Below are 15,895 nucleotides of genomic sequence, written 5' to 3'. Positions count from 1 at the left end.
ACCAGCGAAGTTATAAAATATGATTTTAAAAGTGTTAGTCTTACACAGGGCAATTCAGAGAAACAGATCATAATTTTGGTGCGCATAGAAAGGAGTCATGGGTGCATTCAGGTGCGTGTTCCACAGCAAATCTTCTTCACAAAAGACAAACAGATTCTGTTCAGAACAACCCAGGGTATGACACCATGTCATATTGTAACTGTACATCAGTGATCAAACATTAACACTGTATATGACATGAGTTTTATGATATGGAAATGTGAAGTGCACATTGGCTTGCTTGCATGACATCAAAGCGGTATTTATTATAAATCATCAATCAATCGTCTCATCTTTCAAAATACATTGAATCCTCTTGATTGACAGCATTTCCCTCACTGAGACAAAACGTTTGCAAAAGTTGCCCAATTAGCAGGAGGGATGGGAGCAGCTTCTTGTCGCGTGCGGTGCTCAAGTTCAGAACAGCTGTCAGTCAAAACCCATACAGCACTGACGTAATGTATAGCATGTTACTATACAGCCACTGTGTTCCAATTTAGACACTTATCAGTGACTAAATCTGCCATTTTCAACCCGTAAACGGGCACGAGTGTAGTGGCCTATGTATTATAACTACTGTAGTATTTATACATCACATACAGACGCTGCATAAAAGCCCATCATTTTGTTTGCCGTGAGATTGTATGGACCCAGGGAGAGAGGCTGAAATGTGTATCTAGATCTATAAGGAAGTTGACACTTTTGCAGTACCAATGATCAGACACCAAGTACAATATAAATCATTCATTAGAAATGCCACACCTTCATAGTTTTAAAACAAACTTATACTAAGTTGAAAAAAACTACAGATGGACTTTGTTATACAAATCTCACACTTAGTGATTCACATTCTAAATTAAGGAGGGAAACAACATGGCCCCCATTTGAATCAAGTTTCTGACAACAGACTGAAATGGGCATAGGTTAAAACACCTAGTAGACAACTCCGTATAATACTATCATCAATTTCATCAATAAACAACTTGGGAACAATATCACACATCGCTAAACCCTGTATTGACATTATGATAGTTGTGTGTGCTCCAATAGACATCAACAAAATGACTTTGAAGCGGCAATCAGCAGTAAAAACAATTGCAAAGCGGCCTCACCCAAAATGAAACTTTAAACCATGTTGAGGCTATATAGTTTGTTTACATTTGGTTTGTTTACAAACATTGGAGTAAAACAAGCTTATATTTTGGGTTCTGATGGGGTACGACAGTTGAACTAAGCTTATGAGGCCTTTAAAATGAAGTTATATTATTCAAGAATCAAAATGGGTACTTATCAATTTATTAGTCCAAAAATGGATGTAGGAATTGCTGATTGCCCCTTTAAAAATGTACTTTTGATTTGATGTTTTACAAAAAATTAATTATACCTGGGGGTTTTCGAAAACCTCTCTTGCTTTTGACATCAAGAGGTGATGGGGTTCTCAAGTGCTGATACGCTTGGACCTGCTGCAATGACGAGTTGAATTTGAAACCAAAATCTCATTTTGTTTTCAAATGTCATATCAAACACCATACACCATCATACAGTGAGTACTCCAGCATTTTGGATTTAAAATGACTGAGGTTAGAGTGCAGACTGTTATCTTTAACTTTAGGGTATTTTCATCCATATTGGGTTAACCGTTTAGAAACTAGAGCACTTTGTGTACATAATGCCCCATTTTAGGGGATCAGAAGTAGTGGGACAAATGCACTTATATGTGTATTAAAGTAGTCAAAAGTTTAGTATTTGGTCCCATATTCCTAGCACACTATGATTACTTCAAGCTTGTAACTCTACACACTTGGATGGATTTGCAGTTTGTTGTGGTTGTGTTTCAGATTATTTTGTGACCAATAGGAATGAATGATAAATCATGCATTGTCATTTTGGTGTCACTTTTATTGTAAATAAGAATATAATATGTTTCTTAACACTTCTACATTAATGTGGATGCTACCATGATTACGGCTAATGAATAATGATGGGTAAGACAGACGCACAAATATCATACCCCCAATACATGCTTACCTCACACCCTTACAATAACAGGGGAGGTTAGCATTGTTTTGGGGGTATGATATGTGTCCAACTTTCTCACTCATTATTCACGATACATTCAGGACTATCCGTAATAACGGTAGCATCCACATTCATGTAGAAGTGTTTCGAAACATATTAGATTCTTAGATTCTCCAAAATGACAAAATATTTTTTACCCTCAAATTAAAGCTGACAGTCCGCACTTTAATAACCTCATAATCATTGTATAATTTCAAATCCAAAGTGCGGGAGTAAGGAGCCAAAACAAAAACAGTCACCGTTACAATACTTTTGAAGCGCACTCTTTCATATCAAACAAGATAAACCATCGGGAAAAATGGCGATATAAAATACTGAATATAACAGCAAAACTACTACGTGCAAAACACTGAATATCATCAAATACACAACTATATAGTTATAAATTACAGTACTGTGAATACTGGGACATAAGGCCTGCATTATTTTTTCCCCACTAATTGGCCTTTTGACCAATCAGATCAGCTATTTTGCCAATAACTAGGCAAATGATCAGAATTGGGCTGCCTGTGTAAATGCAGCCAAAGGGAATCAAACAACAAGCCAGCTTGTTGGCCACATTCACAATGCCCTCATTCTTAGCAGGAGAAAGGCTGGTAGCCGCAGCTACTGCTGCTTCCCGCACCTCACCTAAATACACTGTCTGGAGTTCATGCAGACATTCAACACCAGCCTACAGTAGGCCCATGACTCAGCTGCGGGTAGAAGAAGATACAACATGGCCAAGAATCAAGCCTATATTCATTCTAAAAAAATAAACAGGCTGAACAGGGTTAGGCTGGCTGCTGCATTCAGCAACTGCGTTCAGCAACGGCCACCACTTCAGGGATGTATTCATTAGGCACCAAACAATAATAAAATGGACTGAAACAAGGAGGAACTACCTAAACTTGTCCAATAAGAAACACTTGTCTTTTTCCATTGCAAAATGTTTTGCTACGGTGTACCCTAATGAACACAGAGGGATGGCAGCTAACGACCCAGCAGATAACATGACCTTCCTTCACTCCGAACCGTCATCCTGGAGCCGCCATCCAACTCTACCAGCCAGCCAGGGTGGGACTTTCTGGGGGAAGCTCTTTACTCACGGGAGGGACTAACTCAACTCATCATGGTGTGTTCAGGAATACTGGTGCGCTCTAAGGTGGTCAGATAGCCGGTGTGGGCCCTGCTCCCAAGGACCGCCACCACCCCCCAGGAGGAGCCTCTCTGCCTCCACCACACAGGACTTCGAGTCCTATAGAGAGAGACCCTGAAAAAGGGAGAGGGAAGTAGTGGACAACAACACGACAGACATATCGGTCGTATTGTATACATATCTGAGTATACAGTACTTCATATGCAATACACAACTGCCCATGTCATTGTCCACTCAAATATACTAATGCATATCATACATGTCATTGTGTTATGTTATGCTAGTTGTTAAAATATCAATAATAAAATACTACACATACAATATTAAAATAAACATTTTGTTTGAAACACTGCAGATAACATCGACTTCGACATTGTCCCTGAGTGACTCATTTATCCTAATTAATGAGGCGAGAAATAATTGCGTAAAAAAATAAAAATGGCATTATATAAATATTGTGTAAATAAATGAAGATGTCAAAAGTTAAGAAATTGAAAAAGGAAAACTGACTGTGGAAGACGTTTATAGGCATGGCCAGAAGGAGGAGACGAAAAAGATGGGGGCTACTAGGGCCAATAGGGAAAGCCCTAGTTGTAAAGACAATAGGAAACTGTAGGGACTTCTGTACCTTCTGGGGACTCTATCCACACACTGCAGACCGAGCGTCTCACTCATGGGTCTCAGTCAGAGGCACACCGTATGCTGCCCTGCTGCTTTCATCCTTACTGTGGCTGCTCTCTTGTGCGGCCGGGGCAACGACGCTCAGGCTGCAACTCGTCAGTTTCTTCAGCTCGCTGGCAAACAAGATGCCTTTCCTCTCGTCCTCACAGGCCATCTGAGTGCGCACGCACACACGTAGTCAGAGTTATTTCTGATAAAAGCAAGAATTCTAAGGAGCAACAATAATCACTTGAACTTGTGGTTTGATGTGGGTGTGTTATGTTCGTATATTACTGAACAAAAATATAAACACAACATGTATAGTGTTAGTCCCATGTTTCATGAGCTGAAATAAAATCATCCCAGAAATTTCTCTCAAATTTTGTGTCCAAATTTGTTTACATCCCTGCTAGTGAGCATTTCTCCTTTGCCAAGATAATCCATCCACCTGACAGGAGTGGCAAATCAAGAAGTTGACTAAACAGCATGATCATTACATAGGTGCAACTTGCGCTGGGGAGAATAAAATGGCACTAAAATGTGCACAATTCCACAGTCTAAAGTTTGAGTGTGCTGACTGCATGAATATCCAGCAGAGCTGTTGCCAAAGAATTGAATGTTCATTTCTCTATCATAAACCACCTCCAACATTGTTTTAGAGAATTTGGCAGTACGTCCAACCGGCCTCACAACCGCAGACCACTTGTATGGTGTCGTGTGGGTGAGCGTTTTGCCGATGTCAATATTGTGAACAGTGTCCCATGGTGGCGGTTGGCTTATGGTATGGGCAGGCATAAGCTACAGCCAATGAACACAATTATATTTTATCCATGGCAATTTTTATGCACAGAGATACTATGACGAGATCCTGCGGCCCATTGTCGTGCCATTAATCCACCCCATCACCTCATGTTTCAGCATGATAATGCACAGCCCCATGTCGCAAGGATCTGTACACAATTCCTGGAAGCTGAAAATGTCCCAGTTCTTCCATGGCCTACATACTCACCAGACATGTCACCCATTGATCACGTTTGGGATGCTCTGGATCGACGTGTGCAACAGAGTGTTCCAGTTCCCGCCAATATACAGCAACTTGTATATTTTGTAAATAAGAATTTGTTCATAACGGACTTGCCTAGTTAAATAAAGGTTAAATATATATATATTTTTTAAAGTAGGAAGCAGAACGTTTGAGTGGTGACACAGCGGTTTATACTTTTAAAAACATTATTTTGGGACCAATGTGTTAGTGCTGTTCTTAACCCCCAGTTTTTTGACAGGATTTTACTGTCCTGACTGAACTGCTAGGTCTAGCCACGACTAGCTAGGCTACATTGCCGTCACCGGCAAAGCTCGTCTCGCTTTGCGGATGGCTCTTGTAGCCGGGAAGGCTGTTTCTGACTACTCTGATTTGTAGACTGGTCTGGAAATGGCCACAAAAGTCATGAAATATGAGACGTGTGAAAGAAGAAAGAATTTACTGACATACACTTGTGATAAGTGTAAACAGTTCGTTGCCTCAAAAGACCAGATCATTGAACGTGGTCCTAAATAAAAGTCTTGCTCTGGCAAAAAAAGACTTCAAGGCTGCATGCTGTTTTTGATGCGACAATTCGAAACGATCGAGGGGATAATCCAGGGTGCTCTACAAGACTGGGCTGCTCTGCAGTAGCTAATGTGGACACTAACATGGGCCACTTTCCGGTATTAAACATCCCACCGACGAGAACCAGAGAACTACTGGGTCTTGCTCTACACCATCAGAGACAAGGCGGAGTTGAGTTAGAAGAGGAGGAAAATCTCAACGCGTCTTCCATTTGCCCTCTCGTCCAGACCTGTGGCTTATCTAACCGTTTCAAGGCTCTGAGCTTCGTCTCCAACAGGGCCCTCCGCCGCTCTACCCGTCCTTCCCATTCCACCTCAGTACCGAGAGCAAGCTCCTCTGGATCTGGTCCTGGGTTACTGAGCCGGGCTGTCCACTGGAGCAGCCCCCAGAGCACATTCCACACCTCGCAGGGACACTCTCGTCCTCTAGTGGTAGTTATAGGAAGCTTCATAGTTAGGGTGGTCACGGAAGCAAGGACCCTCGGCTTCCCTGCAGCCCATGTTCAGGACATAGATCACCAGGTCCTTGCTGTGATGGAGCAGCCGAATGCTCACACAGTAGTCAATTCCTGTCGGTACAAACTACATCAATCTTCATAAGTCGGAGCAATTAAAAGCTGACTTCAGAGTGTTCACAGGCAGCCTAAAGGAGACAGACAAGCAGGTTCTAATTTCCGGGCCGAAACCAACAACAGGTTGCGGAATGGAACACTTTAGTCATCTACTCTGGCTACACTACTGGCTTAAATCCTACTGTTCCTCGGTAGATTTTGAGTACATTGACAATTTTGACCACTTCTGGGAGAGGCCCCAGTTTAACAAGAAGGATGGCTTGGCAACCAAATAGGAGGGGCAAAGTTTCTTAAATCAAATGATATACAATCAAATTTTATTCCAGGTTATAAGGCAACAAAATAGGAAAAATGCCAAAGGGGGTGAATACTTTCGCAAGCCACTGTAAAGATACATAAAAATAAAAGTGTAGGCCTATTACTTTGAGTCAGCTGCATGCCTGACCCTGAATTAGCTATGTTATCGATTTTTCATCTCTCTGGCAGACAAACACACACCCGTTAAACGCCTTAGAGTAAAAAAACAGAATAAATCCTTTGGTCTCTATAGAACTTTCAGACCTTGTTAGAATGAGAAATCAGGCCTGAGCCAAGGCTAGAAAAATTGACACTGTAGCAGATTGGCAGCTTTTCAGGCAATTGAGAAATAGATGAACCTCCTCAATTAAGAAAGCCAAATCCTGCTACTTTCTAAGTTTTATCTCAGACTCTGCTGGTGATCCATCTAAATTTTGGAAAACAGTTAATGCACTGAAGCGTGGAAAATGTCTCTCCCTCCCTACCTAAGCAAGTTGTGTCAGACTCTAGCATCATATGTCTGCATATGCTGCATATGTCAAGTGCACTCGAAACAATATATTTATCTTATTTTAGTCTTTGGGAGCTAGCTAGATTTTATCATCATCATCATCATCATCATCACACACCGACAGCAGCTTATGATTTCTTCTTCGGTATAATGGCGGTCCGCAAACAATTGTTTAAGGTGCATGCCACCACCTACTGTGATGGAGTGTGTGGTCCATCACAGTTACACAACTTTACATTAGTATAAAAGAAAACAAGCACAAATACATTTTAGTCACTGTCATATACAAAATAAAATCAGCTCCTCCCTCGACACGGATTGATCAACATTACATTTTTTCGGTTCGGCCCACCACTTATTTTCCCTATAAGCAACAAAACCAATGCATGTGCAACTGTGGACAAATTTAGGCCGGGTTGGCTTAGAATCGAGGGATGGTTGACAATATTGAAGCTGTACTTCCTCTCCATATCATTATAAAAAAATATAGAAATTGCACAATGAGCACTTGTCTCAAATTGTTACAGTTGTTTCTTATCCAGCTAGCACATTTTTTGGCATATTAGCATACAGTAGACCTAAAAACAAGACATGGTATCAATGAGATGCAACGAGCTGAAACGAGCCATCTACGATTCCCCACGTGGCAGCTTCTTGTCATTGTTGCTAGCTATCCGACTGTCCAGAATCACAACCCCATCGACGCGCACGCATCGATTTCATGACGTTGTCAGCTAACCCGTCTACTGTATATGAAAGGAAAGTAGTGTGTATTTCATAATATGACCCCAGGACGGGGCACTTAGAATGAAGAAATTGATAAAAAAAATACAGTATTTGCTTGACCGGTTTCTCATTAAAATAGCTAGACTCTACAGCAGTCATGGGAAATTTCCGTTGAATAAAGTAGTACCTCTTCCTTGGTTTTAAGGCAGATTCTGCCCACATATCCCTCTTCGGGCTGCCAGCTGTTGATAACCCTGATGATCTCCTCCTCAGGGGCTACGGGGCGCTGCTGAGGACACCTCTTACGGTCACTGCGCTCCTTCCCCAGTGACACCTTCTCCTCACAAAGGAAGTACTCATTGGCACCATCTGTGGACATCAGCAACTAAAGTGGGAAGAGGAGAAATGGATAGGCCACTATGAACTGAGAGCATGGCGGGTCTGGTGTGTTTGTGTGGGTACATTTTCCTATGGGTGGGTGTGCCGGGACTGACCGTGTCCAGTAGCTGTCCGGCTGTGGTCTGCTCTTTCACAGACACTACAGTGAAAGGCTCTCGACCTGGCACACCGTGGACAGTCACTTTGTGTTGCTGGGCTGCCCTCCGCTCTTCAGAACTAAACAGCTGCCAGGGAAATACAGTGTTGTAGATAGATATTTACATAGTCCTTACATATATTTTAAGGTTACTAGCTAATTAGCTCATCAGATGCTGTTCGAAGAGCTACAGTAATATAAGCAATCCCTAGCTGTTCCTCAGGGGTGTGTGTGTGTTACCATGGCAGCAGGCAGGGCTGTGCCGGTGGGGCTCTCCTCTACTCTGCGGCTATAGATGAACAGACTGGACACCTCCAGGGGCTCGTTGTGCTGCGTCCTCAGCTGGATGTGTCTATAGCCTGGAACAACAGACAACCAACCACAGACATTAAGAACAGGGAGTAGAAATGTATATTACCTGGCCACATGCCGTGCTGTAGCTGCTAGCAAACTCTGTACATAGCATGTTGCTAAATATCATTGTTCAATTATTTATTAATAGGTTACATGCTATTGATGTGTATACTTGAGAAAAAAAATTGTCAGGAATATTTCAAGTGTAAATAGAAGTTTAAAGTCTTCACTTTCTTCCTCCTCTTCTCCCTCACCTGGTTTGAGGGCCCGTAGGGGCAGAATCCTTTGAGCAGTGGTCTGGTAGCTGTTGTTCTCGACCACAGCGATGCGCAGGAAGCAGGCGTCCTCAAAGTGCACGGGGAATCGGAAGTGCTCTGACCACATGGGGTTGAGCGTGTTGCGGTGGATGGGCTTGGTGCGGAATTGGAAGCTGTCCACGGGCATGCCCATCACTTCCACCTCCACACAGGGGCTGCCCGCGCCGATGGCAGGGCACACGTTCTGCCCAGACACAATCTGACAGAGGGGGAAAGGACACCTTTTATTCATTATATACTGTATATCAAAACTGTATTTAATCATCTCAATCCACCATGAGACAGATACTTGGCATTACACGTGTAATTACATTACTCAGTTTTACTTAATACTTTATAATACTTACTGTATGTCATATTCCTGGCAGATTTGATAAGAAATTAAACATCTGTTTACACAACTCGTTTTACGACCTCTTTTCCCATTCACTATTGCAGAAGATTTATCGGGTGGTGTCCTTGTCTCAAATAGAGAAATCATACTGTATATATGGTGCATATATCGCCAATAAACCCATCAAAACTATGTTGAAGAGCCCGATGGGAGTGCTTTGGGTAAGTGTGTGTGTGTGTGTGTGTGTGTATACCCAGCAGGGTAGTTAGTGAGAGAGACCAGTATATGGATCATATTGAAGTGTGTTTGGCTACATTTTAAAATATGTTTTTGATGGGTTGAGTGTCTGTGTATCCCTAGAGGGGGAGAGATTGTGTGTGTGTACTCCCAGCAACATACCACCCTGCATCCCATTGCTGGCTTGCCTCTGAAGCTAAGCAGGGATGATCCCTGGATGAGAGACCAGATGCTGCTGGAGGGCCATTAGGAGGCACTCTTTCCTCTGGTCTAAAATGTACAAAACCTTCCCAATGCCCCAGGGCAGTGATTGGAGACAATGCCTTGTGTCGGGTGCCATCTTTCGGATGGGACATTAAACAGCTGTACTGATTCTCTGTGGTCACTAAAAAGCTCATGGCACTTATCATAGGGGTGTTAACCCCGATGTCCTGACTAAATTCCCTATCTAGCTATCATGTCCACCTAATCATCCCCAGCTTCCAATTGGCTCATTCATCTCCCATGTAACTATTCCCCAGGACTTTGCTGTAAATGAGAATGTGTTCTCAGTCAACATACTTTGAAAAATAAGGGTAAAATAGATATTTTTTTATAAAAAGTGTATGTTCGCATGCTTGCTTGTGTGCATCCATGTACACTCCCCTCCATATGTTCATATCCATTCAGTTCCTATTAGACAAAATAGAATCCCAAACACAATCAAAACAAACTGGAAATGCATCCAATAAGTTTGTAGTCACAAGCTTGATGTATTCATTGCGTGGAAGGAATACGGGACAAAATACTAAACTTTTGACGATAAGCAAATTTGTCCACATACTTTTTCAAAATGGGAGGGTGGGGGAGACAAGATACATAGTGCTTTCATTTGTAAACAGTACAACAGATTTGTATTAAAATACCCTCACATAAAAAGGTGCCATTCTGTACTGTCACCTCATATGAAACATTTGATCTCAAATCCAAAAGTAGTATCGAGCCTATGAAGTAGAGAGCCAAAAATGGTTTTAGCAGTCCAAATACATATGGAGGGGAGTGGGTGTGTTTGTGTGTACTCACAGTCAGAGAGTAGAGTGTTGGACTTATGCTCTCCACGTCTCTCTCCAGGGAGCAGAGTTGCTGGTAGAGGGGACAGCTGCGATCCCACAGCACTGGAGGTTTCAGGACATATCCACAATGCCCATTTGCCTCAAACAGAGCCATGTTCAACTGCATGGGCAGGTCTGGAGAGAGCAGAGGTGGCGACGGAGAGAGTGAAAGAGAGAAGGTGGTGAGAGAATGAGAGAGGAGAAAGAGTAAGGAAACAGACAACAGCAGACCATCCATTGTTTCACAAGCATCACTTATCCTAATTTTAGTTTGAAAATTGGCACAGATGAGTGGAGAAACATAGCTTGCAAATCTGCAACTAGGCTTTATAAATGTGTAAAACAGACAAGCCTATAAAATGCATGTTTTATTTACTTATTTAACTAGGCAAGTCCGCTAAGAACAAATTCTTAGTTACAATGACGGCCTATCAGCATCACGGCCATGTCCAGCGTACTGAGTTGACTCAGTGCTGCCCAGGTCAGAGCTCCCCCTTACAGAGAAATGAACAATGACATGCAAGATAACATAACCTAGTGTTTCCCCAATACATTTCCACACGGTCATTATTGTACCCTGTCCAAGCCATTTCCAATGAATAGGCAACTAGAGTTTCTTGAAAAGTTAAGAGTTCATAAGTTGTAAGTAGGGCCCTGAGTTTTTTCTGACCATGTCACCTGACCAGGGTACAAAATTACCTAGTTAGAGACGACACTGAACAAAAATACAACATATAAAGTATTGCACCCATGAGCCGAAATAAACGATCACAGAAAAATTTCATATGCACATAAAGCTTTTTTCACTCACATTTTGTACACAAACTTGTTTACATCCCTGTTAGTGAGATTTTTTTCAATTGCCAAGATAATCCATCCACTTGACAGGTGTGGCATATCAAGAAGCTGTTTAAACAGCATAATCATTACACAGGCGCACCTTGTGCTGGGGACAATAAAAGGCCACCTTAAAATGCGCAGTGTTGTCGCACAACAATGCCACACGTTTCGCGGGAACGTGCGATTGGCATGCTGACTGCAGGAATGTCCACCAGAGCTGTTGCCAGAGAATTGAAAGCCGCCTCCAACGTTGTTTTAGAGAATTTGGCAGTACATCCAACAGGCCTCACAACCGCAGACCACGTGTATGGAGTCATGTGGGCAAGCGATGGCAATTTGAATGCATAGAAATACCTTGAAGAAATCCTGAGGCCCATTGTGAGGCCCATTTTTTTTAAGGTATCTGTGACCAACAGATACTGTATTCCCAGTCATGTGAAATCCATAGATTAGGGCCTAATTTATTGATTTCATTTGACTGATTTCCTCCTATGAACTGTAACTCAGTGAGATCTTTGAAATTATTGCATGTTGCATTCATATTTTTGTTTAGTATATTGGGGTTATTTACCCATACCCTGATAAAGTCCCAGCCTGGTTATTTCCCCATACCCAGATAATGTCCCAGCCTGGTCCTGGACTAAAAATAATTTGCAATGAAGAATCTCCATTGAGCATAGTAACGTCCAGGGACTGAACTGGACCAACCTTATCAGTAAGACTCCTCTCCATGTCCTTACCATCAGTCTGATAATTGAGAGCCACCACTTGCATGCCGTGTAGCCAGAAGGGCAGAGGGTTGGGGTTGGCTGAGTCGATGCGCGTGGCGGCCGGGTAGGTCCTTAACAGCTGGAAGGTGGTGTGCTGGATCAGCTTCTCTGAGTTGCGGCGGCACAAGCGCTTGGCAGTGTTCTCGTTGACAGAGGAGACGTGGTAGCACTTGGGAGTGTGGATGACGGCACTCACCGAGGCATTGGGGCTGAGCACGGGCGATGTCTGCTCTTCCCAGCTCAGACGGATGCCCTCCATGCTACCTGGAGGGGGAAACAGTTACACATTTACAATCTAGTCATTTGGCGGATACGTTTATCATGAGCGATAGCAGTGAAAAGAAAGCAGAAAAGGACAGCTCAAATAACGATTACATATATTACACATAAAAATGTTCAAAAGCTTTTTCCCAGGATAGTAAGACAATGTAACACTAACATTTAACTAACCCAAATAGTACAGGTAACTGCCAAAATAATGAAAACACTTGAGTAAATCAGAGATACAAAGTATATTGAAAGCAGGTAATTCCACAGGTGTGGTTCCAGAGTTAATTAAGAAATTAACATCCATCCCATCATGCTTAGGGTCATGTATAAAAATGCTGGTCAGGCCGTAATTTGACTACATTTGGCCCTATAGGATGACAATTGGGATGTGGCAAATGTAAAACAATTCTGAACGTTTAACCATCTGAAAGGGAGACTCAACCTGTTGCTGACTGCAGTAATCACCGCACTGAGTACAGAAATAATTGGCAATGGCTGCATTTCAACTGCAATGGTAGAGGATGTTGGCTTCAATGCCCTGATGGCATATATAGAACCAGACTACAAGATGCCTTAACGGCCCAGATGTAAAAATGGTACAGTCGTGGCCAAAGGTTTTGAGAATGACACAAATATTAATTTCCACAAAGTTTGCTGCTTCAGTGTCTTTAGATATTTTTGTCAGATGTTACTATGGAATAGTGAAGTATAATTACAAGCATTTCATAAGTGTCAAAGGCTTTTATTGACAATTACATGAAGTTGATGCAAAGAGTCAATATTTGCAGTGTTGACCCTTCTTTTTCAAGACCTCTGCAATCCGCCCTGGCATGCTGTCAATTAACTTCTGGGCCACATCCTGACTACTAGCAGCCCATTCTTACATAAGCAATGTTGGAGTTTGTCAGAATTTGTGGTCTGGGGAGTTTCCTGGCCATGGACCCAAAATATCGATGTTTTGTTCCCCGAGCCACTTAGTTATCACTTTTGCCTTATGGCAAGGTGCTCCATCATGCTGGAAAAGGCATTGTTCGTCACCAAACTGTTCCTGGATGGTTGGAAGAAGTTGCTCTCTGAGAATGTGTTGGTACCATTCTTTATTCATGGCTGTGTTCTAAAATTGTGAGTGAGCCCACTCCCTTGGCTGAGAAGCAACCCCACACATGAATAGTCTCAGGATGCTGTACTGTTGGCATGACACAGGACTGATGGTAGCGCTCACCTTGTCTTCTCCGGACAAGCTTTTTTCCGGATGCCCAAACAATTGGAAAGTGGATTCATCAGAGAAAATGACTTTACCCCAGTCCTCAGCAGTCCAATCCCTGTCTGTACATTTAGCAGAATATCAGTTTGTCCCTGATGATTTTCCTGGAGAGAAGTGGCTTCTTTGCTGCCCTTCTTGACACCAGGCCATCCTCCAAAAGGCTTCGCATCACTGTGCGTGCAGATGCACTCACACCTGCCTGCTGCTATTCCTGAGCAAGCTCTGTACTGGTGGTGTCCCGATCCCGCAGCTGAATCAACTTTAGGAGACGGTCCTGGAGCTTGCTGGACTTTCTTGGGCGCCCTGAAGCCGCCTTCACAACAATTGAGCCACTCTCCTTGATGTACTTGATGATCCGATAAATGGTTGATTTAGGTGCGATCTTACTGGCAGCAATATCCTTGCCTGTGAAGCCCTTTTTGTGTAAAGCAATGATGACGGCACGTGTTTCCTTGCAGGTAACCAAAGGTTGACAGAGGAAGAACAATGATTCCAAGCACCACCCTCCTTTTGAAGCTTCCAGTCTGTTATTCAAACTCAATCAGCATGACAGAGTGATCTCCAGCCTTGTCCTCGTCAACACTCACCTGTGTTAACGGGAGGATCACTGACATGATGTCAGCTGGTCCTTTTGTGGCAGAGCTGAAATGCGGTGGAATTTTTTGGGGGGGGATTCAGTTAATTTGCATGGCAGAGGGACTTTGCAATTAATTGCAATTCATCAGATCACTCTTCATAACATTCTGGAGTATATGCAAATTGCCATCATACAAACTGAGTCAGGAGACTTTTGGCCACAACTGTACAATGATTGCTCTGCAAGTACAAAGTGTGAGCTCTCCTACACCGTACTACGTGGAGTTAATAGATTGTTGGGCGTCTATGAACATGCTGTCATACATCACTGCAACGAGCCATCACATTAATGAGAAGTGGGACATGAAGTACTGACAACTGAGAACATGGAGGGGAGGGACACAGCAGAGAACCTATAACGGCATTACGTAGCATCGTTGCTGAGTGGGTGGGGGACAGCAGTAAGGTGAGCGCCGTCTGGTAGGTAGCCAGGGTAGATTGAACTACTTTGCAGGACCATATCTGAATCGTGAATTCACTTCATTTTATATATATTTTTCTTTCTTATGGTTTAAATCACGTGTCAGACTCATTCCATGGAGGGCCGAGTGTCTGCCGGTTTTCACTCCTCCCTTGTACATGATTGATGAAATAAGATCACTAATTAGTAAGGAACTCCTCACCTGGTTGTCGATCTTCATTAAAAAAATGGCAGTTTAAGCATGGCACCTGTACTGCCACTGTAGCTCAATTCCACCTAGCAAAGTTGACATTTATTTCACCACCATCTCATTTAACTTCTCAAAGTACTGCCATACAGGACTTTGTGCTGTCACTTCCCTGTCTCACTCACTGCCATTAACGATGATGACGTGCGAAGTGCCTTATATCCGTGGCAAATAAACGTTTAAACGTTCACACCTCTAGATGACAATGCCCTCCCATCCAGAGGGCACAAGTGGTCACCGAATAGTTTGAGGAGCATGAAAATGATGTAAATCATACGCCATGGCCGTCTCAGTCACCAGATCTCAACCCAATTGAACACTTATGGGAGATTCTGGAGCGTTGCCTGAGACAGCGTTTTCCACCACCATCAACAAAACACCAAATGATGGAATTTCTCATGGAAGAATGGTGTCTCATCCCTCCAATAGTTAGACACTTATAGAATCTATGCCAAGGTACACTGAAGCTGTTCTGGTGGCTGGTTGTGGGCCAACGCCATAGTAAAGGGTTTCCTTTACTTCGGAAGTTACCTGAACCTTTCGAATGGTTATGATTGATCATGAAAGAGGCATTAGCTACACAGCTATTCAAACTCTCTGCCAAGCCTCAGTGCCGAGACAGAAAAAACATGGCTCCAGGATATGCCGTTTCTATCAATCCCATTTCAACCCTTTTTACAAACCCTTTAAAAACTCCACAGCTTCTCTCAGCATCTTTCACTATACTCTGTAATGCAGCGTGCGCACACTAAGAGGGCCATTTTATGGAAAAGTTAAAGGGATAGTCCACCCAACTTACAACATGACACATTGGTTTACCTTGTAAGCAGTCTATGGACAAGGTCTGACAGCAATCCATGCTTTGGTTTAGTTTCCCTGGCACTGTTTCCACATGCTAACATTTGAGCATTTGTGGCACAAAACCCATTCATGTCATGGGACCAATATT

The 15,895-nt window shown here is 42.8% G+C and overlaps 1 protein-coding gene across 2 annotated transcripts in view; it reads right to left on the bottom strand.

Moving 5' to 3' along the window:
* Positions 1–768: 768 nt before the first annotated feature.
* Positions 769–15,895, bottom strand: part of LOC112224760 (1-phosphatidylinositol 4,5-bisphosphate phosphodiesterase epsilon-1-like) — an 86,440-nt gene continuing 71,313 nt past the window's right edge. For both annotated transcript variants that reach the window (XM_042305956.1, XM_042305957.1), the window contains exons 24-31: positions 12,079–12,372; positions 10,470–10,633; positions 8,774–9,035; positions 8,406–8,524; positions 8,125–8,253; positions 7,818–8,015; positions 3,885–4,091; positions 769–3,370 (exon numbers count right to left, since the gene is read on the bottom strand). In XM_042305956.1, coding sequence (XP_042161890.1) covers positions 3,924–4,091; positions 7,818–8,015; positions 8,125–8,253; positions 8,406–8,524; positions 8,774–9,035; positions 10,470–10,633; positions 12,079–12,372 — 1,334 coding nt within the window. In that variant the 3' untranslated portion in view covers positions 769–3,370; positions 3,885–3,923. The remainder of the gene's footprint in view (positions 3,371–3,884; positions 4,092–7,817; positions 8,016–8,124; positions 8,254–8,405; positions 8,525–8,773; positions 9,036–10,469; positions 10,634–12,078; positions 12,373–15,895) is intronic.

Source organism: Oncorhynchus tshawytscha, linkage group LG25 (assembly GCF_018296145.1).
Source record: "Oncorhynchus tshawytscha isolate Ot180627B linkage group LG25, Otsh_v2.0, whole genome shotgun sequence".
Lineage (NCBI taxonomy): Eukaryota > Metazoa > Chordata > Actinopteri > Salmoniformes > Salmonidae > Oncorhynchus > Oncorhynchus tshawytscha.
Note: the sequence above shows the minus strand (reverse complement) of the source record. Positions and strands in the feature narration are given on the sequence as shown.